Source organism: Psittacula echo (assembly GCF_963264785.1).
Source record: "Psittacula echo genome assembly, chromosome: 13".
In the NCBI taxonomy this organism is placed as follows: Eukaryota; Metazoa; Chordata; class Aves; order Psittaciformes; family Psittacidae; genus Psittacula; species Psittacula echo.
In genome coordinates this window covers 910,211-932,327 of record NC_137749.1, presented here as the reverse complement: position 1 = coordinate 932,327, position 22,117 = coordinate 910,211, and the positions used below count along the sequence as shown (strand labels likewise).

The 22,117-nt window shown below is 55.0% G+C and overlaps 1 protein-coding gene across 1 annotated transcript in view; it reads left to right on the top strand.

Moving 5' to 3' along the window:
• MYO18B (myosin XVIIIB) overlaps positions 1 to 22,117 on the top strand; it is a gene marked incomplete at both ends in the record, with an annotated part of 58,390 nt that overhangs the window by 23,500 nt on the left and 12,773 nt on the right. Inside the window, 16 exons of the mRNA XM_080628802.1 lie at positions 1,257 to 1,529; positions 2,712 to 2,801; positions 3,487 to 3,606; positions 3,713 to 3,821; positions 4,372 to 4,496; positions 5,278 to 5,432; positions 5,986 to 6,109; positions 6,612 to 6,812; positions 6,920 to 7,030; positions 8,294 to 8,398; positions 11,438 to 11,584; positions 14,775 to 14,888; positions 15,260 to 15,376; positions 16,064 to 16,147; positions 17,406 to 17,543; positions 18,025 to 18,210. Of these exons, the coding sequence (XP_080484928.1) occupies positions 1,257 to 1,529; positions 2,712 to 2,801; positions 3,487 to 3,606; positions 3,713 to 3,821; positions 4,372 to 4,496; positions 5,278 to 5,432; positions 5,986 to 6,109; positions 6,612 to 6,812; positions 6,920 to 7,030; positions 8,294 to 8,398; positions 11,438 to 11,584; positions 14,775 to 14,888; positions 15,260 to 15,376; positions 16,064 to 16,147; positions 17,406 to 17,543; positions 18,025 to 18,210 (2,199 nt within the window). The remainder of the gene's footprint in view (positions 1 to 1,256; positions 1,530 to 2,711; positions 2,802 to 3,486; positions 3,607 to 3,712; positions 3,822 to 4,371; positions 4,497 to 5,277; positions 5,433 to 5,985; positions 6,110 to 6,611; positions 6,813 to 6,919; positions 7,031 to 8,293; positions 8,399 to 11,437; positions 11,585 to 14,774; positions 14,889 to 15,259; positions 15,377 to 16,063; positions 16,148 to 17,405; positions 17,544 to 18,024; positions 18,211 to 22,117) is intronic.

The following is a 22,117-nucleotide window of genomic DNA, read 5'->3' as shown; positions in this document are numbered from 1 at the left end:
ATGTGACTGTAAGTGTGGTGACGTGTGTACCTTGTTATCGAAATCCAGCCCTCGTGGCACTGATGCTCCTCTTTACCTTTGATATCTCCTGGGAGTTAATGAGCATTGGGCACCCGTGGTTTTGGTGGCCTGGGGTTAACACTGCACAGCCGGGCAGCTGAGGCATCGCAGCAGCAACGTTTGGACTTAAATGTAATAATCTCAAAGCAAACTGAGTTTTGCTTGCGTGCTTACCTGCAGCTCCTGGAGCCTGCGAAGAAAGGATTCACGACACGGTTCTGTGGCACAAAATAACTTTCTTTTATCCTGCACAGTGCAGTTTACCATTACCTCTTCTATGAAACCCTTGTACTTAATCAATAGCGCAATAGCAGCTCCAGTCACATCTTGTTATGGAGAGTTAGTTCTGCCGTTGCTTTGAGCATTGATTTTGCACTAGCTTCTAAAAGTTACTGTCTTCTGAAGTTAATACAGACATTAATGAGGCAATCAGACAGGTGCTGGAGCAATCATAGCATTATCTCTGGAAAGGGAGTTTCCTTGGAATTGTTCTTTGATTCAATTTAGCATCTTTCAAATGCAGCTCTAAGTGTGCCACTGGCTTCACAAGTGTAATTCAGTGTTTATTAGAGCTGTATTCATACAAATGGGGCACAGGAGTGGGGAGCGATCAGTCCCGTGTGCCGAGAGCTTCCCCAGGCAATGACAGGGATCTCACACTGAGAGATCGATACGGGCTAGATTCAATGGCATCAGCAAATCTGTATCAAAGAATCCCAGACTGGTTTGTGTTGGAAGGGACCTTAAAGCTCCTCCAGCTCCAACCCCTGCCACAGGCAGGGACCCCTTCCACTGGAGCAGCTTGCTCCAAGCCCCTGTGTCCAACCTGGCCTTGAACACTGCCAGGGATGGGGCAGCCACAGCTTCTCTGGGCACCCTGGGCCAGCGCCTCAGCACCCTCACAGGGAAGAGCTTCTGCCTGAGAGCTCAGCTCAGTCTCCCCTCTGGCAGGTTCAAGCCATTCCCCTTGGCCTGTCCCTACAGGCCCTTGTTCAAAGCCCCTCTACAGGTTTCTTGTAGCCCCTTTAGGCACTGGGAGCTGCTATAAGGCTGGTGCAGGGTCTCATGCACTGGTCCAAGGACCTTCTGTCTCCTGCAGGTCTCTGGGGAGGCTGCTGGGTGTTTGCCATAAATACATCCCGCTGGCTGCGGGCAGCTTTCACACCCCATCCTGAATGTCCATTCCTTGCTGTCAGGTATTCCTGAAGTCAGGAGTCATCTCCCGGCTGGAGAAGCAGCGTGACAAGCTGATAGCCCAGAAGATGATCCTGCTCCAGGCTGCGTGCAAGGGCTTCCTCAGCCGCCAGAAGTTCAAGAGGTTGAAGATCCAGCGCCTGGCCATCCGCTGCATCCAGAAGAACCTGGTGGTGTTCCAGGCCATCAGGCACTGGCCCTGGTGGCAGCTCCTGAGCCATGTGCGGCCCCTGCTCAGTGTTAACCTCACAGAGGAGCAGCTCCGGGCCAAAGAAGTGTGTAGCAAGGGATGGGATGGGATGGACGGGATGGGATGGACGGGATGGGATGGATGGGATGGGATGTGATGCTTTAGGGGCTCTGTCTGGTAGGTTGGACAAAAGTCACTCCTGTCAGAGCAGAGATGTTTTACTGACCAGCAGAAGCTGTCATCTGTTCTTGGCACTGCATTTTTTGCCCTAAGTAATGTGTTTTGCTGTGGAGGGAGAAATAACTCTCCTTTAGGGGGGCAGCAGCAAATGCACCATGTCTCCATAGCCAAAGCCCTGTTCTAGGGCCGTGGCTGCCCCACTGCCCTCCCCATGCCCCCTGTGAGGTGCTGGGTCTGCTAAGCCAAGCCCCTTGTGGATGGATGCCCCATGTCAGTCTGTAGGATGATGGATGTTGAGCAGCCAAACACATCCTTGGGGCAGGGAACTGCTCTGTACTGTCACCAGCACTGGGCTGGCTTTCCCCTGTGCTGCCACTGGTGATGAAGGTGGTTAACGGGCATCTGCTGACCCAGGACTGGAACCGTCTGCACCGTCTGAGACCTGCACTAAATTCTTAGTCTGTCTTCCTGGCGTCCTGCTCCTCCTTTTGCCTCAGTGAGGTTTTAACAAGGTGTTTTCAGGCTGGTTCAGATGAAATAAAAGCTGCCCAAGCCTCTGTTTCTCTCTCCAAACCCGCCCGGGATCCATCAGGCCCCATCACCCGTTAACCTCTGTTTTTATCAGAGCTCCGCACGTTTTTCTTCTGCTCGGTGCTGAGCAGGAAATCAAAGCAGGACGAGGCAGCACCGAGCAGCTCTCGCTGCTGTTACAGCCGGGCTGTCTGGAAAGGAATCACAGCAAACAAGGTGCCTTTGCACCCGCGCTGTGATAGCCTGCCAGGGCCCCAGGAAGGCTCCTCGAGCAGGATTCCAGCGCTTGGCTGCTCATCCAGGCCTTTGAGGGTTGCTGCTTGCTCATAAAGCGTGCTCTGTGTGCACAGCAGAGCTGACGTTCCCTCCGATGGAATTCATGTCAGGAGCTGCAGTCCCGGCAATTTGCAGTGAGCAGCCTTCAAAGCTGCCTGGTGAATTGTATTAATAAGGCAGCCGTGTCTCTCCAGCTTATTTTGAACAGCAAACCAGGTTTTCATCAATAAGCTGGGGAGGCAGGAGCTCTCCATGTGTGCTGTTTTGCAATCTTCCCTAGGAGGAGCTGGCAGCGCTGAGAAGGAAGCTGGAAAAATCCGAGCAGGAATGCAGCGAGCTCAGGCAGAATGCAGAGAAGCTGGAGAGCAAGGTAGAGCCCTAAACACTGCTGTAGGACCCCCAAACTGCCTCTGTAGAGCCCCAAAACACCTCTGCCACAGCCCTGCGTTGCCCAACTGCAGCACTCAGGACCAGCATCACTGCTGGGTCCATGCTGGGTGGGATCCTGCCTGCCTCAGCAGTGAGGGGTTGCACCCAGAGAGCAGCCCAGATGCCTTGGGAATGGGCTGTTCCCGGGGGTGTCCCCTGGGAAAGCCTCATGTCCCCTCCAGCAAGGGCAGATGTCACCCTGTGCCACCACCAGCGCAGTGTAAGAGGCTGGAGTGTGGCGATGTGAGTGCCACCCTTTCTGCTGACAAAAGGCTGCAATTAGAATGGGAAATTACACACTGATGCAGCCCATGGTGCTCTCAGGACTGCGGGCTCGCTGACCTGTGCAGGCACCACAAGTGACTTGGCTCCATGGGATGAATGCTAGTCCTGAGGAGGTGGCATGCAGAAGTGTCTTGCACATCCCCTGCAGGGATGCAGCCACGGGCTCCTGCAGTGGTTGCTTTTTGCTGGGTGCTGTCAATGGGAGCCTGGGGTTCTGCTGACACTGGTTGGTGATGATGTGCACTTACCACGTCCCCTAAGCACAGGCAGTGGGAGCAGCTGGGACGCTCAGGATGATGCCTGCACAGCAATACCCAGACTGACTCCCTCTTGCCCCCCAGATCATTGACCTGAACATGGAGCTGTCGGATGAGCAGTACAAGGGCGATGTCGCCTGCCAGGTCCTGGATGGGGAGCGGGCAGAGAGGCTGCGGGGAGCCCGTGAGCTGCAGGAGCTGCAGGTAGGAGAGCCCCGAGGTGTTGGGCCATGCCAGTGATGACGCTGCTTTCAGACCTGAGTGCCTTGGAGCCAGGTAAAGCTGCTCCCTCCTTCCCCACTTCCCCCAGAGCAAACATGACCAAGTGCAGAAGAAACTGGAGTCAGTGGAAAAGCAGCTGGAGGAGGCCCAGCAGCTGGTTCAGTTGCGTGAGATGAAGATAAGTGGCTCTGGAGGAGGTAGGGGTGTCCCTTCAGGGTGATGCATGCTCTGGGCATCCAGCCTGACCTGTTTCTGTAGGGCAGCAATGCCTTTTGGTTTGCTCCCTCAAGCAGTGCTGCTTTCACAGTGTGGTTTTGGCACCCTGTCATTCTGCATTGCTTGCCCAGAAAGGAGCTGGCAAGAGCAGGAGCATGCACGGCTCCGCTGTTGCATGGAGCTGGGACGCAGGCAGGGATTCTGCCTAAGGGCACTGCCGGCACTGACTGGCACTACCTGGCACGCCTCGTAGCTCCAAGTGTGGTTGAAGCATGTTGTGGAGTGATGAGGAGGATGGGATCCGATGGGATGGGATGGGAGGGGATGGGATGGGATGAGCATGCGTGCTTTACTGAAGGTGGGGGTACCTGTGCTGTGTGAGCTGGAGCAGAGCTGCACCCCCACGAGCTTGATGCTGACATTTGTGCCATTTAGGAGCCATGGTGCTGTTGTATATTCACCCATCCTGCCCTGGCATGGCTGGTCGGGCCTGAGCATCCCCTGACCCCTTGTGTCTGTCTCTGTTGGCAGAGGACGAGTGGCAAGTGCGCTTCGAGTGCGCGCAGACGGAGATCTCCTTCCTGCGGAAGCGGCTGGTGCAGCTGGAGCAGCGCCTCGAGTCCGAGCGGGGCACCAGGACCGGGCTGGAGCAGAAGGCAAGTGCTGCTGGCCATGGCGCAGCGATGCTGGTGGAGCTGGGGGTCCTCTCCCTGCTCCCTGGGCAGGCTGAGGCTCAGAAACGCAGCCGCTTGGTGCTGCTGCTGCTTTCGCTGGCCACTGGTTTGAGAGTAAATATCCCCAAATTCCTCCAAGCCTATAAAACCAGTTTTGCACCAGAACGTGGCAAAATTCAACCATGGTCAAGTGTGAGCATGAGCACAGGGTGGGGAGGGGCTCAGTGATGGGTCTTGGTGCTGAGCTGTGTTTTGGGTACCATGCTCACATCATCTCTCATGCATAGAGCTGGCAGTTCCCGAGCTCTGCCATTAGGAGCGAAAGAGCCACTGTGCTTCCCTGAGCAGGCACTGGGAGTCAGGTCACTTCCCATGAGGATAAAACAAATAAATTGGTATTATTCATGGTACATTAAGAAGTAATAAGAAAAGCAGCCCGGTTGTTGGAGCTTGGGTAAAGCAAAACAGCCCATTTGCTTCCCGATAGTTGATTTGGAATTACAGGCTTCATTAATGCAAGATTTTGCTTGTTTAAAGTCATTCCTAAATGGCCCCATTCTCTGGCCGGCGAGAGCTCTGTGTGTATCCATATCCCAAACACGATGTGATCCCTTGAGGGATGCAGCGCTGCTTTTTGCGGAGCAGGGCTGGGATGGTGCAGGCGCAGGGGGGGTCAGGGCACCTCTGATTGTCCTTGTTTAACGGCTCTGGGGTGACCCATCCCTGGCGCCGGGGGGTCCATGCTGTGGGGTCTCACCCGCAGCTCGGCGCGGCGCAGGCAGCCTGCGAGGAGGCCAAGAAGGCATCTCAGCAGCTGCGGCGGCGGTGCCGGCGCCTCGCCTGTGAGCTGGAGGATGCGCGGGTGCTCGCCGAGAGCCAGCAGAGCCGCAGCCACGAGCTGGAGAAGAGGCAGAAGAAGTAAGGCTGGGGGGGAGGAAGGGGGGATGCTTGGGGAGGCGGCGGAAGCAGGACTGGGGCTGTTTCTGCTTTGGCCGGTGGAGGGTGCACGGAGCGCGAGGTGGTTTTTGTGTCCCGTTGCTGTGTGTCTGTAACCTCCTTCCATAACGGAAATCGCTCTCAGTGTGATGCTCTGGGGAGGCATCGCAGGGACGGATGCTGGGGCTTGGGGCATCCTCGTGCTGGGGTATCCCCGGCTTCCGTGTGCCCTTGGTGTGCACGTGCAAGTGCTGGGAGCACTGCTGGCAAACATGGTGTGCAACAGAGAGCATAAGAAATCATCCCCAGTGTTTCAGTGCTGCTGTTCGAAGGAAGCGGGTTTTCTGCCCAGAAATGGGATACCAGGCAGGCACAGAAAACATGGGAAAACACCACCTGCTTTACCATTTCGTTTAATTTACCCTTTGCTTCTCATGTTCCCTGCTGTCCTGTGCTGAGATGCTGGCTGTGGGCTGGGGGTCGCTCTGACCCAGAGATACAGAGGTGCTGAGGTGACCTGTGTTTCCCCATCCAGGTTCGACCTGCAGTTAGCCCAGGCCCTGGGGGAGTCTGCCTTTGAGAAGAGCCTCCGTGAGAAAGTGTCGCAGGAGAACACCAGCATCCGCTGGGAGATGGGCAGACTCCAGCAGCGCTTGGAGGTAAGAGGGGAATATCCCACTTTGCGGCATTCTATCCAGTTTTGGGAAGAGCTCTCAGAGCTAAGCCGTTATCTTTGCAACTATAGCTGAGGCAATCAGGCACAAGCCCAGCAACTGGATTCCAGTTTCTTTCAGTGCAGTTCTAGGATGTGCCTAATGTACTTAAATGCCACCATCCTCTGCCAGAAGAAAGGCTGTCATTGTACATGAGTGATAGCCATCCATGCTGAGCTAATTACCAACCCCTCGTTTCCACTGAAGCCACTTGTGCTCTTCTCCATGCCTCTACCCACAGCCTCACCTGAAAGAGACCACAGGGACATGGTGTGCTGGGGCTGGGGGAGCTGCAATGCTGCTGCAGCCACCCCAGGGCTTGTGATGGGGCTGCTGGTGCAGGGAGAGTCTGAGGGTGTTCCTGAGGATGCAGTTGGGAATGGTCTGGGTGTTAGGAGCAGGACGCAAGTGCAAAGGCCCTGACCCCCTGCTCTGCCCCCTCGAGCAGCAGAAGGAGGCAGAGGTGTCTGGCCTGACGCAGAAGGTGTCGGTGCTGGCCGGCCGGGTGGAGGAGCTCAGCACCCCCAGCACCATGGATGCCAGGGCAGTGCCCGCCCTTCGGAAGCAGCTCTGGGACATGGAGGCCAGCGCTGCCGAGCAGAGGAAGGAGCTGGAGCAGCAAACGGCCGCTGTCGATCACCTGGAGCAGGTACCGTGGCTGGGGATGTTCATCCCTGCTCGTGTGTTAAACCTGCAGCATCCCCATCCCTCCGGGGCTGTCTGCAACCGCCGGGCAATCCCCTGTGGGTCCTACAGCAACACCAGCGCCTGGAGCTGGAGATAGAGAGGATGAAGCAGATCCATCAGAAGGAGCTGGAGGACAAGGACGAGGAGCTGGAGGATGTGCGGCAGTCCTGCCAGAGAAGGGTAGGTCGGCGATGGGGTGGGGATGATGCTGGGTGCACAGGGGTCCTTCCTCCTGGCTCCTTCCCCACCAGCACCCCAGCATGAGCCCCAGCCTCAGTCCAAGGGTGCAGAATCAGGGTCTGGGTCAGATGTGGGTCCCTGTGTGCTGGAGGGGCTGCAGGGATGGTGCACAAGAGCCATGTGTGATGCAGCACATGGGATGCTGCTACTGGTAGCACCAGCATCATGCTGAAGGCACAGGTCCAGCCAGACAGGGCTAATGGACAGAAAATACCACTTCAACAAGGCCAAAGGGTCGGTGGCTTGTGAACAGGAACTCAAAACCCCCGGGGTGTTTGATGTAGGGTGTGTGGTAGCAGCCAATTCGCATTAGGCCTGGGGCATACCTGGCTGTCCACAGTGAATTAGCATTGCTGAGGCTCAATGAAGAGCTCAGTGGGGCTTTGCATGTGCTATTTTAGGAAGGCAGGACAAGTGGAAAGGCAAATGAGGCAATCTGTGCTCCTCCTGCTCCTGTCAGCACACAGTCATGCCCAAAGCCAGAAAGTCCTGTGTGCTATGGGGGCTGCCATTGTGCAGGCACCACTTCCCCCTGTGCTCCCCTTCCGCTGGATGCTGGAAGCTCTGGGCTGGTTGTGAGGATGCATTGCTGAGGGATCCTCCCCGGGTCCTCCCTGTCCTTCTGCACCTCTCTGCCTGTGTAATTGCCCTGTGCAGAGTGCCAGCATCACTAGAGATGCTGTGCCTTGCGGCTCTCTCAGCCAGCAGAGCCATTCGTCCCTTCTCTCCCTCACCCTGCGTGGCCTGACTATTATTTTCCAAATGAGTAAATGGCAGAGACACACCAGAGAGCAATTGATCCTTAGCAGCCTGCTCCTGTTTGCTTTCTGAGCCCTGTTTCTGAGCAGTGGCAGGGATTGGAGCCAACTGCTCTTTTAGGTGGCTGAAGGCCCTGTGTTACTGCTCCAGAGCTGCAGGGGCACTCCTTGGGGACCTCTGGGTGTGGGTTGGCTTAAAAAGCCCAGCACGTCCCCAGAAATCCTATAGGTTCCTGGACTGCTTCCCCTTGCTCCCCCGGCCATTTCACTGCCTTTGGGTAGCAGATGCTCCAGGGGATGTGGCCCATCCCTGGTCCCCAGCGCTGGCTGCAGTGATGGGAGGTCTCAGTGTGCCCCATCCTGGGGCTGCTGTGGCTGTGCCAAATGGAGCCTTGGCAGGGGATGCTGGGCTCTGAGCACGGCTGTGGTTGTCTCCCATGCACAGCTCCGGCAGCTGGAGATGCAGCTGGAGCAGGAGCACGAGGAGAAGCAGATGGTGCTGCATGAGAAGCAGGACCTGGAAGGGCTCATCAGCACCTTGTGTGAGCAGGTAAGAGCACAGAGCCCACCCCAGGGGCTGCTGGTGAGGAGAAGTTCACTCTGCTACCTCCTGGCTGCTACCTCCTGGCTGCTAAACCCATGCCGTGGCTCAAAACACATAACAAAAGGGTTGTGAATGCGAGTGTGTGTGTGTGCATGGGCAGCAGCTTGGTTCTTCACGCACAGCTGGCAGCGATGCCCTTCCAAACGCTGCCCATCCGAGCAGTGGCACGTGCTGCAGCAGGCACTGGGTGCTGGGAGGGCTCTGGGGCTGCAGGCATCGTGCAGGACCCAGCCAGCCCCATGGAGGGGAATTGAGGGTTCTCTAAGCTGGGGGAGTCATCTGCTTTTTGCTGGTATTTTCATGAGAGCCAAACTGCCGGAGCAGCTCCAGCTGCCCAGAAAGGCAGTTCATCCGATTCCACTCCTTGCAGAGGAGTTCTACCCCAGACACATTTGTTGAACAAATCCTTTTTCACTCTCTAATGTGTCTGTGGCAGTGATTGAAGTGCATGTAATGGGAAAAACACACACAGCTGCTCCCTGTTAAATTAGAAGGCGAGGGGCTGAAAGCAGCCTCATTGAGCAGCATTTATTGGCTTGGGCATCACTTAGCATCACCCAGCAGCCAGGCTCAGGGGCTGCCTCATGCACAGCTCCTGTTGAAGGAGCTCTGGAAACCAAGCAAGGTCCCGCCTGGCCCTTCCCTGGGGTCAAGGGGCTGCTGGGGCTGAGGGTGGCAACAGAGCAGTGTGTTCAGAGTCCATCTCAGTGCTGCTGCACCCCAGGGCTCCCGGGTGCTGATGCCTCCATCACACTGCAGCCCCCCCCTGCACGCAGGAGAGGAGGAGCTGGTTATCCGGTCATTAGGCACCGTGTCCTCCAGCCATTGGCACAAGCTGGGTTTCACCAGCTCACCAACCCTGGCAGTTGCATGTGTTCATCACACGGGATGGCTCCGGGAGCACTGGAATGCTGGGCATATTTCACATAGACACAAAATGATCCGATGAGGTTTATCCATAACATCGCCCCTGCTCCTGGCTTATAAAGTGTTTTGGGAACTGTCAGTATAAATCTTGCTGTTATAAAAGCAGGATATGATTACAAGTGCCTCTCAGTCCAGCACGTCCCTCCTGCTCAGTGGAGGAGAACTAAGATGGATGACGAGAGGGCTCTTGAGGAAGGGCACCTTCTCCTGAACAGGACTGGCCCCACTGAGGGCAGTGGACGTGGTAGGGGAGAAAGGGATGGAACAGTGCAGCTAGGGAATTGCCACAGTGCTTGTGAGCAGCTATTGAATGAAATCCCAGCTTTTTAACCTAAAAAGCACCAGGCTGCAATGGTGGGAGGTGGTGGCAGCTGCCATTGATGACACAAAATCCATCAGGGTAGACCCTGAGCTACAGGAAAATGATGCTGAGCGGCATCCAAGAGCCCATCCATAGGGATGGCAGGGATAGCAGCAGCCTGCTGTGCTGCAGGGTTGCTATGAATGCTCTGTGATTTACAGAGGATGCTGTGCTTCAGAGCAGTTTATTAAAACAGAGGAAAGAAACTCAGCAAACTAATTGAGGAAATGGAGCTGGGTTGGTTTCTGGTTCCATCACATGCAGCCGGCTCTGAACCGGGTTATGGGGTCAGAGCCGCACAATGAATTTTAGCCACTGAACAGAAAACAGGAGAAGAGCTTTGAAACAAGAAGAGATGTGGAAAACAGGCTCGGTGGAGATGCTCTCGTACCTCAGTTGGGCTGAAATCCAGCACTGAAACCACGTCCCTCTTTATTTGCTGTCTCTAATTCTCTCATACTCGTAACCATGGTTGCTCTCAGCTTCAGTGGGGAGTGGAAAGGGTTTTTTTTCCAAGGTGCTTCCCACTTCCCTTCTTTAAAAGGCTTCAGAGTAATGCGGGGACACCACATGCCCGGGATGAGCATCCAGATCACCCAGCAGTGGTGCTGCAGCAACAGCAGCAGCATCAGATACATCCCTCCGCAGCTGCCGGGGGACTCCAGAAGCTTTGCAGTAGAGGCGTGTAAATAACTCCTATTGGAGCTTTCCTTGCTGGCATTTGGTGTTTTCTTCCCTTCCCCCTTTGGGCTGGCTTTCTCTTGCCTTGGGCACTGGTTTCCCCAGAGAAGCAGAGGGGTTTTTCTGGCTGGTTTTGCTTTCACACCATGACTTTTCCGTGCCAGCTCTCAATGCAGGCACTGGACACTGCCCCTCTCTGGCCCTACTCCTTGCATCATGGGGGATGACATGCTCAGTGGCAAGAGGACAAGGTGCTTCAGATCTGGGGACCCGCAGTGCCCACCTGTCCCCCTGATCTCATGGCCAGGCTGTGCATCGGTCCTATGGGTGGCCACAGGGCTGGCACGTGGCTGACGGACACCAGTGGAGGGCAAATGCTTTCAGAGGAACAGCTTTTTGGTAGGGAAAAATGTGGTGTTTTGGTGGAATCTTTTAATTTCGGTGTTTACAAAGTGTATTTTCTCCCTTTCACCAACTCTTAAATCATTTTAATAATGAAATTAATAATGAAATTAAATAAAATAAATAATATTAATTAAAAATTAACTAGGATTTTAAGAATTAAATTAATAAGATGGAAGAGAGGGGGATCGAGATGAGCTCTTAGGCAGAAGTTCCTCCTTGTGAGGGTGCTGAGGTGCTGGCACAGGGTGCCCAGAGAAGCTGTGGCTGCCCCATCCCTGGCAGTGTTCAAGGCCAGGTTGGACACAGGGGCTTGGAGCAAGCTGCTCTAGTGGAAGGTGTCCCTGCCTGTGGCAGGGTTTGGAGCTGGATGGGCTTTAAGATCCTTTCCAACCCAAACCAGGCTGGGATTCCATGATTTGATAGATGGAAAATGGTAATATTTGCACATAGATATTTGCTATCTTCTTGCATCATCTTCAGCATTACCAACGTGTTTCCCTATTCTCAAATTGTGCGGGGAACACCTCGGCATGGGGTGGACGGGTCCAATGGAGGCTTTGCGGGGTGGGATGGGGCAGCAGTGCTCAGGACAACCCTTTCTCCCTCCCCAGATCGGTCACCGGGACTTCGACGTGGAGAAGCGGCTGCGGCGGGACCTGCGCCGGACACGGGCTCTGCTCGCTGATGTGCAGCTGCTGGTGGCAGCACCTGCAGAGCCCAGTGCCAGTGCCCAGGACATGGAGCGGCTGCGCAGGCAGGTGGGTGCTGCCCTGGGGCATCGCCTCGCAGTGGGACCCTGCGAGAGGCGTTCCCGCATCTCCTGGGTTTAATGGTGGTGAGGGGACCCTGTGCTGTGTCAGGCCATGGTGAGAAGTGCCTCTTGCACTGCTGAGGGCCTCCTTGTGAGGAGCACTTCTCTGTAATGAAGCCAACAGTGGTTAAGTATCTTTTTGCCTCCTTTTTTTTCCCCGCATCCCTATTAATTACCTTCTGTTGAATGTGTTTTCTCTCTATCTAATAAGGAGGGGTGTCTCGTACAGGAGGCGTTGCCATAGGGATGCTGTAAGGCAGGAGCAGGGATTGCCATGGATTTGCTGTAGTTTAAGTGCAGACAGCCCAGGTTCACAGCCGTGTGCCACACTTTGCCCACCATGCCAGGGATGGCCTCAGTCCTGGGACGAGCTCAGGGTCCCATGGGGTCCCTACCATGGGACAGGGGTGGCATGTGGCTGTCCATCCACAGGCTGGCCCTGCATGTGCATCCCGTTATGCTGGGACTGAGTGAACAGTGCCAGTCCTCCCAGCCCACCCAGTAATTAATCTGTACTGTACATTTCCCCTGGAAACAAACTAATGGGGAAGCCTGAGCAATTCCAACAACACACGTACGTAATTGAGATAATAGTTCTGCATAAATAACATCTGTGAGCAGCAGCTGTTCCCACCTGTGCTGAGGGAGAAGGGGAAGGTGAGCTTGGCCTGATGCAGTGTCCGTGCCCATGCCCGTGCTCACATCCGTCCCCATGCCTGTGCTACTGACCCAGACAGCCAGGGCAGGCGATGGCATGGCTGGGGTGGGCAGTGGGAATGGCCATTTCTGGCACTCCTGTGCCAGAACTCTTGAACATTACTGAGCTAATGGTGCAGTGCTGCACTTAGCAATTAACCCCTCAGTACCTCCTGAATTTGCTTTGGGGCTGGAGGTAATGCACAGCCCCTGCTTTGCTCCTTCCCAACCATAGGGCAGTGCCTTACTCATCGCTGTGAGCGATGGAGCTCACAGCAGTGGGCTGGAACTGAGGGACCCTTCCACAGGTTGATCTGAGAGACCAGGCAGTGATTGCATTGGTGGAGCATGGCCATACCCTTGGTATCCACCCCATCTTGTTGTGGGAATACTGCCTTGTTCCCTGAGCAGCTTGGGCCCTGCAGCCAGGCAGGCTCCTGCAGGACATCATCACTTTCTCTTCCTGTGGTGCCTTATGGCCCACCCCAGCTCCCTCCCAGCCCCTGCCCGGCTGCCTCCTGTTTTGGAAGAGAGCAGAAAGCCTTGGGGATGCTGCCCTTTTACTGCACCACCAGCACCGAGGCTCTGCCTGTGTTAAAATGCCGCATGATTCTTTATTCCGCCCTTTAAATTGAGCCCATTTCTAATGGCATTCATGACGACTCTCTCAAAAGCCAATGCATCCTCGCACCAGCCCACAAACCTCCTCAGGAACGAGGACTTTGCTGAAATGCTGCATTTCCGTTAATCAAAATCCATATGGCTGCGAGTGCAGCATTGTTTCTTAATAAGGCTGAAGCATCCATTTTACGCAGGTATTTAACAGATGGTGCAGCACAAACTCCTGTGGTTCTGGAGTTCATACATTATGCATTTTGGGGGGGGGTGTGGAATTTCAGTTTATTCCTCCCAAGTGGGAAAATTCCATTACACGAAGTGAAATGGAGGCTGGGATTTAATGAGAGGTGCTGGGATGTGTTTCTCTCGGATTAAAGTATCTGGAGTTTCAATGTGATCGTGGCAAGGGAAATGCCATGGTTGGTGTGGATGGGGTTGATTCTGGAGGAGCCTGCAGCTGGGCAGGTGGAAAAGCCCTTGGTCACAACACCAGCAGTCAGTGTGCTTGGCATCTTGAACACCTCTCAGCAGCCATTACTTGGTTCATTTTGGTCGTGCCTGAGCCTTATGCAAACCCAAGGGCTATTTCTCAGCACCTGGAAGGAAGGGGAGCCCAGCACATGGCTCTGCAGGTGTATGAATAGACCGACCAGACCATCCATTGGCACATCATTTCTGTAGCATCCAAAGTGCCAAATGCCCCCCTGCCAGAGCTTTGTCTTTCCCGCAGTGAGCAGCTTCTGGCGGGCTCAAAGCTGGAGACACGAAGATGTTTGCATTTATTTCTTCCCATCTGTTCCTTGGGTCGTGCAGGGGTGACCGAAGGGCTCAGGGATGGAGGTGGTGGTCCCAGGAGGTGGAGATTTTCTCACCAAAGAGGTTAAAGATAGCGAGAAGGGGATGCAGGGCAGGAAAGGCTATTGCTGAGGCCCGGGGATGGAGAGGGAAGAGATGCTGTGCCAGGAGTATAAAAACAATCATTGACTTTAAGGGACTTCCATTTCCCCTGCAGACTGGGCACTGAGGAAGCGAATTACCCTCTCAACTTCTCCGAGTAGGTCTCAATCACCCCAAACAACCGAGGGAGATGAGCCGAGGATTGCTCCTGTTGCAGTGCTTCATAATCCCCCTTTGTTCTAAAGGGAGGGAGCTAAAAACCACAAGTAAACCCGGAGAAAATAGCCTAAAAGGCTCCAACTCTCCTTCTTGGGAGCCTTTGGTTTGCTGGGAGCCGTGGTGTGCAGCGGCTCCCATTCCCTTGGGAGCTTTGCATCCTCTGCAGGGAAACCGGGACCGGGTGTGGGCAATGGGAAGCGAGCAGAGGGGTTTAGGCTTCTTTATGGTAGAGAAGAGAAAGAAACCCGACCGAGAGAGAAGGAGCTGGCTGTTCAGGTACAGCCGCCTCCGCCCTGGCACTGTGGGCTTAGGGGATGGTGCTGTATCTTCCAGATGTTTCGCAGCCCATTTAAGACCATTGTAAGTCTTAACGACTGAGCTGTAAAAACCGGGAGGAAAATTAGCATTTATAAATGGGGGATTTCGTGTGTCTTTGCAAATGCGATTTACGCCACGTGAAAAGCCCATTTGCAAACTGGAACCGTGAATTGCTCGAATCAGGAATTACACGCAATTCCCATAATTTTGCAAATTAATGATCCCGGCTCTCCGCGTGCCGCGGCAGAGCGCGGGAGCGCAGCGAGAGGTGCAATAGCAGGGGAGATGCTCTGGGGGCGAAGAGCAAACGAACCGTGAGGCAAGGGGAAAGCCGGGATCTGCGCGTGGATTCTGCTCCTTTCATTGTGCTCTCTCCCGATTTCTCCCAGTTGGAAGAGAGCGAAGCCAAGTGCGCAGAGGCCCAGAGGACACAGCAGGCAGCGGCCCAGCAGCTGGAGAGCTTGCACATGGAGCTGGAGACCCTCAGCAGAAGCAAGGCCCTGGTGTGTGCATGGAGATGCAAGTTTATTAAATCACAGGGCAGGGTGTTAGGGTGAGGCCAGGTTGGACACAGGGGCTTGGAGCAAGCTGCTCCAGTGGAAGGGGTCCCTGCCTGTGGCATCCTGAGCTGGATGAGCTTCAAGGTCCAACCAAACCATTCCATGATTTACTAAATCACCCACCCATCAACAGCCCCAGGGCGGTTTAATGGGTGGATACAATGACTACAAGGGTGCAAATGCACAGGGCTCCCTTTGCCTCTCCTGGTAAAGCACAGGGTTGGAGGCTGGTGTATCCCAGAGGATTCCATGGTCTGGGCAGTGCTGGGATGCACTGGTGGGATGCTGAAGTGGCCCGGTGGATCCTCCCACAGGTGGATGAGCAGCTCAACCAGCTGCAGCACGAGAGAGCCGACCTCCTGAAGCGCATCGATATGGACCAGGAGGACCTGAACGAGCTCATGGCAAAGCACAAGGCTCTGATCGCCCAGGTAGGAGCCGGGGCAGCATCGCCCTCCTTGGGAAGGTGCCCGGAAACCCCAGAGCCTGGCTGGGGGCAAACATCAGCTCCCATTGGGGCACAGCGGGATGGGGAACCTGACACTGGATGCTGTGATGAGAGGAAGGGATGGGTCACAGCTCCACCTCCTCCCACCCATAGCTTTGATCCTTCTTTCAAGGGGAGTCTTTAGTTTCACTGTACAATCCTACACAATCCTATAGCTTCTCTTCTGGATCCCTTTCTATTCTTTCTTTATTGATTTCTCATGCAGAGCTCAGAAAGCGCTGACAGTCAGCCTGGGGCTTTCCGGGCTATATCCTGACTAAGGCAGGCTCTCCCAAAGGATTGTACCCTGGAGCTGAGGGACCCCAAGGCTCCTAGAGGAGCAGGGGGAGGATCGTGAGGCTGACAATTCACAGTCGTGAACTGTATAGAGCCACGAGCCTGCATCTGAAAGGACTCTGAGGACAGAAATGACCTTGACAACGTCTGTCCAATGCAGGGAAGCTGCAGTCAAGTCAGGAGAAGGAAGCTCCTCCAGCTCAGTGCAGGAGGGGCTCTTTAGGTGTAGGAGGTGCAGGCAGGAGCCAGCCTTCAGCCCCCACCTCCCTGCGGCGTGGGTCCTGTGCTCCAAACCCCCATCTCTGACCCACTGCTGCGCTTTCTCCTCCCGCAGTCAGCAGCAGATATTGCTCAGATCCGGGAGCTGCAGACGCAGGTGGAGGATGTGAAGAAGGAAAAGCAGAGCCTTCAGGAGAAGGTAAATCCTGCCCAGCCCATAGCACTCAGAGCTGAGGAGAGAGAGCCACCCGGGTGCCCTCTGATGCCTGTGCCCAGTGCAGACGCTGTGTTCTTGTCTGACATCAGACCAAGTCTCTACCCAGGGGTACAAAGCCACAAGGGGAATGGCTTTAACCTGCCAGAGGGGAGACTGAGATGAGCTCTTAGGCAGAAGCTCTTCCCTGTGAGGGTGCTGAGGCGCTGGCCCAGGGTGCCCAGAGAAGCTGTGGCTGCCCCATCCCTGGCAGTGTTCAAGGCCAGTTTGGACACAGGGGCTTGGAGCAAGCTGCTCCAGTGGAAGGGGTCCCTGCCTGTGGCAGGGGGTTGGAAGTGGAGGAGCTTTAAGATCTCTTCCAACACAAACCATCTGTGATTCTATGATTCTAATGCAGTCAGGTTCATCTCTTCCTGACGTGCTGTGAGTGCCTTGAGAACAGCATGGCCCACGGGCAGGATGGGGCCAGGGCCACTGCAGGGCTCTGTCAGCAATGGCCTTGGGCTGGAGAAAGCTTTTTCTGGCAAGGTTTCTCCCTCATCCCTTCCTGAGCTGCCAGTCCCATGGGACGGGGTGGACCCCGGGATGGGGCTGACTGCAGGATGGGTGCCGGTGGGTGCTCACCGCACCTCTGTGGCTGCACCGACCCTCCCAGAGTGGATTTCATTTTAAACATGAGTAATCCCATTAACTTCAGTTCTTTGCTGGAGCATGTTAAGCTGCTCAGCATCGAGCAGGACTCGCTCCCTCTGAGGCGGAGTGGGTGGTGCTTTAGAAATAGGGCAAATAAAAGAAAATAAATCCCTGTAGTTTTAGGTCAAATACGGAATCTGAACCAAGTTTTCAGCAGCATCGCTAAGGGGCAGTTTGCTTTGGAGAGCTCAGTGTGAGCACTGAAGGAACAACTTGGCCCAGGCAGATTTCCTCATAGGAGTAAGTTGCACAGTTTTAAGCTTCCTTTCCTCAAAGTGTTTGTGAGAAGAGGAAATCAAAAGAGCCCCAAACACGTGTGGTGTGGTCAGCACCAGCGTGCTCTTCACTCAAAGCCACACGTTCCTGTCATGCCTCTACTGTAGATACCAGCAGCAGGAATCCTTCAGGAAGCCCAAGGCAGTGCTTTTCATAGTGCCCCATCAGTCAGCTCAGGGGCCATGAGGACCCCAGGACGGATGTGAAGGACTGGTGGGGCTGTGGGGAGGGAGCGGGTCAGGGCAGGAGGTGCTGATGCTGCCTGTGCCCCCAGCTGCAGGCAGCGCAGGCGAGAGCAGCGCGCATGGAGCAGTGCCCGGCCGAGCGCTCCGTTGTCAGCCGACAGGAAGCCCGGATCCGTGACCTGGAGAGCCAGCTGGACTTCCAGGCCGTGCAGATGAAGCGCTTCGAGGTACCACCTCCTCACTGCTCCTGGAGGGAAGCGGAGCTCTGAGGCAGGGATGCTGCCACCTCGCCTTTGGGAAAAGGCACTTAGGGAGGGCTGGGGAGGGATAGGTTGGGTCTTTGGCCACCTCTGCTGTGCTTTTGGACAGCCCATATAGCTCCTGCCCCTGCCATTATCTATACATGCTTCACTGTGGCATCCATTGAAAGCCAACAGTGGGTGCAGTGCTATAAGCACCCAGAGGAATAGACAGTCCCTGCCTCTGGATATGGAGCATGGTGCTGCCTGCTCAGCACATCCACCACAGCACCCCTCCAACAGGCCCTGGCACTGTCCAGATGTCAGGACACCAGGCTCAATCACAGTACTTCACTGTCCCCATTAATCAGCACATCTACAGGCACCTTGCAATCACTGGGGTCTGCACATTCGCTTGCTAACTCCTCACCTCCACCTCCCTGGCTTCACCTCGCAATCTTCTCCCCAGGTGCTGGTGCTGCGCTTGCGAGACAGCATCATAAAGATGGGTGAGGAGCTGGAGAAGGCGGCCGAGTCAGAGGCACGGGAGAAGGAGAACACCAGGTACTACCAGAGGAGGATGGAGGAGATGAAGGCTGACATGGACGAGCTGGTGCAGAGGGAGCTGGAGTCCAGTCGCCGGCGCGTGGAGCTGGTAAGGGGGTGCGGTGGTGCCAGCAGCTTTAACCTGCCAGAGGGGAGACTGAGATGAGCTCTTAGGCAGAAGCTCTTCCCTGTGAGGGTGCTGAGGCGCTGGCACAGGGTGCCCAGAGAAGCTGTGGCTGCCCCATCCCTGGCAGTGTTCAAGGCCAGGTTGGACACAGGGGCTTGGAGCAAGCTGCTCCAGTGGAAGGGGTCCCTGTCCGTGGCAGGGGTTGGAGCCGGATGAGCTTTAAGGTCCCTTCCAACACAAACTACTCTGTGATTCCCTGATTCACCTCCCTATGGCTGGGCTGGCAGCAGGGGCAGTCCCTCTGCTCCATGCATTGTTCCAAGAAGGAGATTTCTTTGATTGCTCTGCTCCAAGTAATGCTGAGGAGTTGCTCAGGTCATTCCTGCGCCTCCATGTGCAGCTTTTCCTCACGCTGGGCACTATGGCAGTGGTGCTGCATGTTCCCTGGCATGGGGGAAATACCCTCCTGCAGGCCCCAGTGTGCCCAAGCCTGTTGTGCAATGTGTCTGTTGGGCTCCTCATGGTGTTCCAGGGGGCACAGTGGTTCATCGGAGGGTGCCAACAGGCAGCGAACCTGCTCTGCACACACAAAGCCCCAACTGGAAGTAGACAGAATAGCAGAAATAGATTCACCTTCATTTTGCAGTCCTTTACGAGCATCTCTTCATGTTGGTTGTTCCCAGTAAACAAAAGGAGAGCCGTGCTTCCAGGCAGTAATTGAAAGATATTGCATTTCTGCTGGCAGCAGAGCCACATTAGAAGCAGTTATTTTATCAATAATCTTTAATTTAACAATCAAGGAGATTTCAGCATTTATTTCACCCGATGCTGCCAGCCTTTCTAAAGGGAATGGTGCTTTAGTGTGAATGATTCCACATCCCCCGCCTGCTGGGCCATGAACAGGCTTTGTCCTCGCTCTGCCAGCCTCAATCCTCAAGTGCTCACACGCAGCTCGGGCTGCCGGTCACCCACCTGGGCACGAGACAAAGCCCCTTGCTGGGTGGGAGCCATGCAGGCATTGATGCTCTGCGGAGCCAGGAGATGTTCCCGTGCAGGGCTGCAGCATCCCACCCTGGGGCTGCATCCTGCTGCTCTCCCTGTGGGTACCACCGCACACGGCTTCAGCGTTGTGATAGCTGTGTGTTTATTGCAGCTTTGTTGGAATGGGATGTTTTGGAACATGGATGCGCTGTTTGTTAGGATACGGATGGCTTCTTTCAACTGCATTTCTGTGTCTGTGCAGGTATTTTTAGAAGCTCTTGGAATGCTTCCTGTGGGGATGTGCATGGCGGGTGGAGCAAGACACTGGTCTTCTTCACACGCTTCTGTTCTCACAAATGATGTTTGCAAAGAAGCCTAAAATGGATTTTAGAGGCACCTCCCTGGAATAAGACACAAAACCCTCATAAACAGACAAACTCATAAGCAAATACAGAAGGGTCTGGGCTTACGCAGGCACCCAGACATTTGTGGTTATCTGGGATCTGCTGCAGGAAGAGGGAGCCAGACCCATCACACCCCAGGTTTATCCCCATGGCTGTTTGTGGTGGATGGTCCATGTGATCCGGGCTCCATGAGCCCACCATGGGAGCCAGGGGTGTCTCAGCATTCCCAGGAGCACAGCGGTTCTGCAGACTGTGTGTGCTCTTAACAGTGCTTAAATAAAACATCTTGGGAGAGCTGTGATGGCAGAGCTCAGCCCTGCTTGTCGAGAGGCTGGCGGGGAGCATCAATAGTTAATAGAAAGCCACTTCCATCTCTGCTCCTGATAAATCCCCCATCCATTATAAATTCTGCATGAATTATTCACTTAACATTACTTAAGTCATGGTCTGCACCTAACAGGGGTTTTTTAATTCATTTAAATACACAGCGGTGATGTTGTGGACCTATCACTCACTGTCAGGCTTTAAGAGGGGCATCGAAGGGACAAATTCATTGTACAGATTGGATTAGAAATCCCGCCTTGTTTCCTGGGTTCCCAGGAGCTGGTGCTATGTATAAGGTGTTTTGTTCTCACTGCTTGTGTTTATCGGTGCTGGTGGCACTGCACAACCCAGCCCCACCATCCCTGCACCTTCAGCCGGGCTCAGGGCAGCTGTTTCCATCCCTCCCTCATTTCAACCCAGCTTTGGGCAGCGGGGAAGCAGCCTCCTGCCATTTGCAGGGAGATCCAGCGTGAAGCGGGGCTGGGAGCCGGGAGCTGCGTGCCAGGCACATGGCTCTGCTCTGCCGCATGAATTTTGTGAGCATGGGTTTTGAGCACTTTCCAAGCCCGGTGCCATTGCAGCAAGGGAGGCAAGTTTCCTATCGGCGAGGGTAGTGCTTGGCCCTGCCTGTCTCTGTCTTTACTCTGGTTGCATGTCCAGGGTTTCCTCTGTGAAGCTGTAGCTGCTCTTCCAGTAAGCTATGGATCCCAGCCTGCAACACCAGCTCCTCAGTTCCCTGCTGCTGTGCTGACATCCAGAGCCTGTCAGGCCAGACCCAGGCGCCTGGGCAGAGACTGAGTCACAGCCAGAAGCAGGAGATGCATTTCCAAGTTGGAGTCAGTTCTGGGGAGCCTCAAACCAAGCCCCGGTCTCTGCTCATTGTGCATGTGCATGAGCTTGTGCCTGTGCTAATAGAAGCATCCCCTGGCAAAGCTGCCCACTGCAGTGTGGGGAAGGATGGAGCAGGGGCTGGGAGCAGGCATGGGGCAGGGGTGCGGAGGGTAATGAGCTGGGACCAGCCACTGGCTGGGAATTCCCTCTTGAGGCTGTTTGAGGACAGGATGGTGCTGGGTGCTGGGCATGGCTCCTGGTGTCGGTGCTCAGGAGATGATTGGATGCTCAGGAGCCAGGTTGGAAGAGGCTTGGAGCAACTTGCTCCAACTGAAGGTGTCTCTGCGCATGGCAGGGGGTTGGAGCTGGATGAGCTTTAAGGTCCCTTCACCCCAAACCATTCTATGATGCTGGAGAGGGGTAGATGGTCCATCAAGAGCACCAGGGGAACAAGGCTGTTTGCAAGATGCCTCATCTCAGGTCCTTTGGGTGTCCACAGCTACCACTAAAAGCCCTGGGCAGGAACAGGGATGCTGTGAGAACCCTGTCCCCTACTTGCCTTTACAGGGCTGTTTTCACATAGCTTCTGGCAGAGCATCCTTCTCCTTACCCGCGGGTTTGCTGCAGCAGAGTGGGGAGATGTGAGCTGCTAACAAGCCAGGATGGACGCGTTCCACATTTTAGACACTAATTCTTCCAGTAGGTGCCAAGAAATAACTAAAAAGCTTCAAAGAGGCTCATGTTTCTGTAAGGGGGGACCTGCAGCTGTGCTGCTCATGGCTGAACTGCCTGAACAGCTCAGGTTTCATGGGAGGAACCAAGTGGCTGCCTGATGATGGGATAGGAGATGTGGGATGGGAGCTCTGGGATGGAGCGCAGCGGCAGCAGGAGCCCCGGGGTCCCTCCTGCCCTGGGGAGCGGGGCGCTTTCACCTTGCGTTGGGATGCCCATGGAAAAGCAGGGGCTGCTCCTGCTGGGATGAAGTCCCAGTTGGCAGTCTCATGCTGGAGAGGGGGTCGGATTCATTGCATCCCCTCCCTGCCACCCTGCACCCCCCGGGGCCCCGCTGTGCGCCACAGGGGCTTGGCGGGCACTGTGCTAAAATCCTGTTTCTTTACCGAAGATGGGAAGTTCATCAATACAATAATTAACTTTTTTCACCGCAAACTCAAGTGCAGGTGTGAAGTTTTTTTTCACACTTTTGGTTTTCCTCTTTAAGGTGAGAGTCACAGTGTAAATAACCCTTTTTTTCTGGCTTTTATGCTGGCAAACCCCCTTTGTAGAGCAGCCCCGTTACCGCCTCGCACCCAAACGTGCTGCAGCACATCACAGCCTCAGCTCTTTCATCT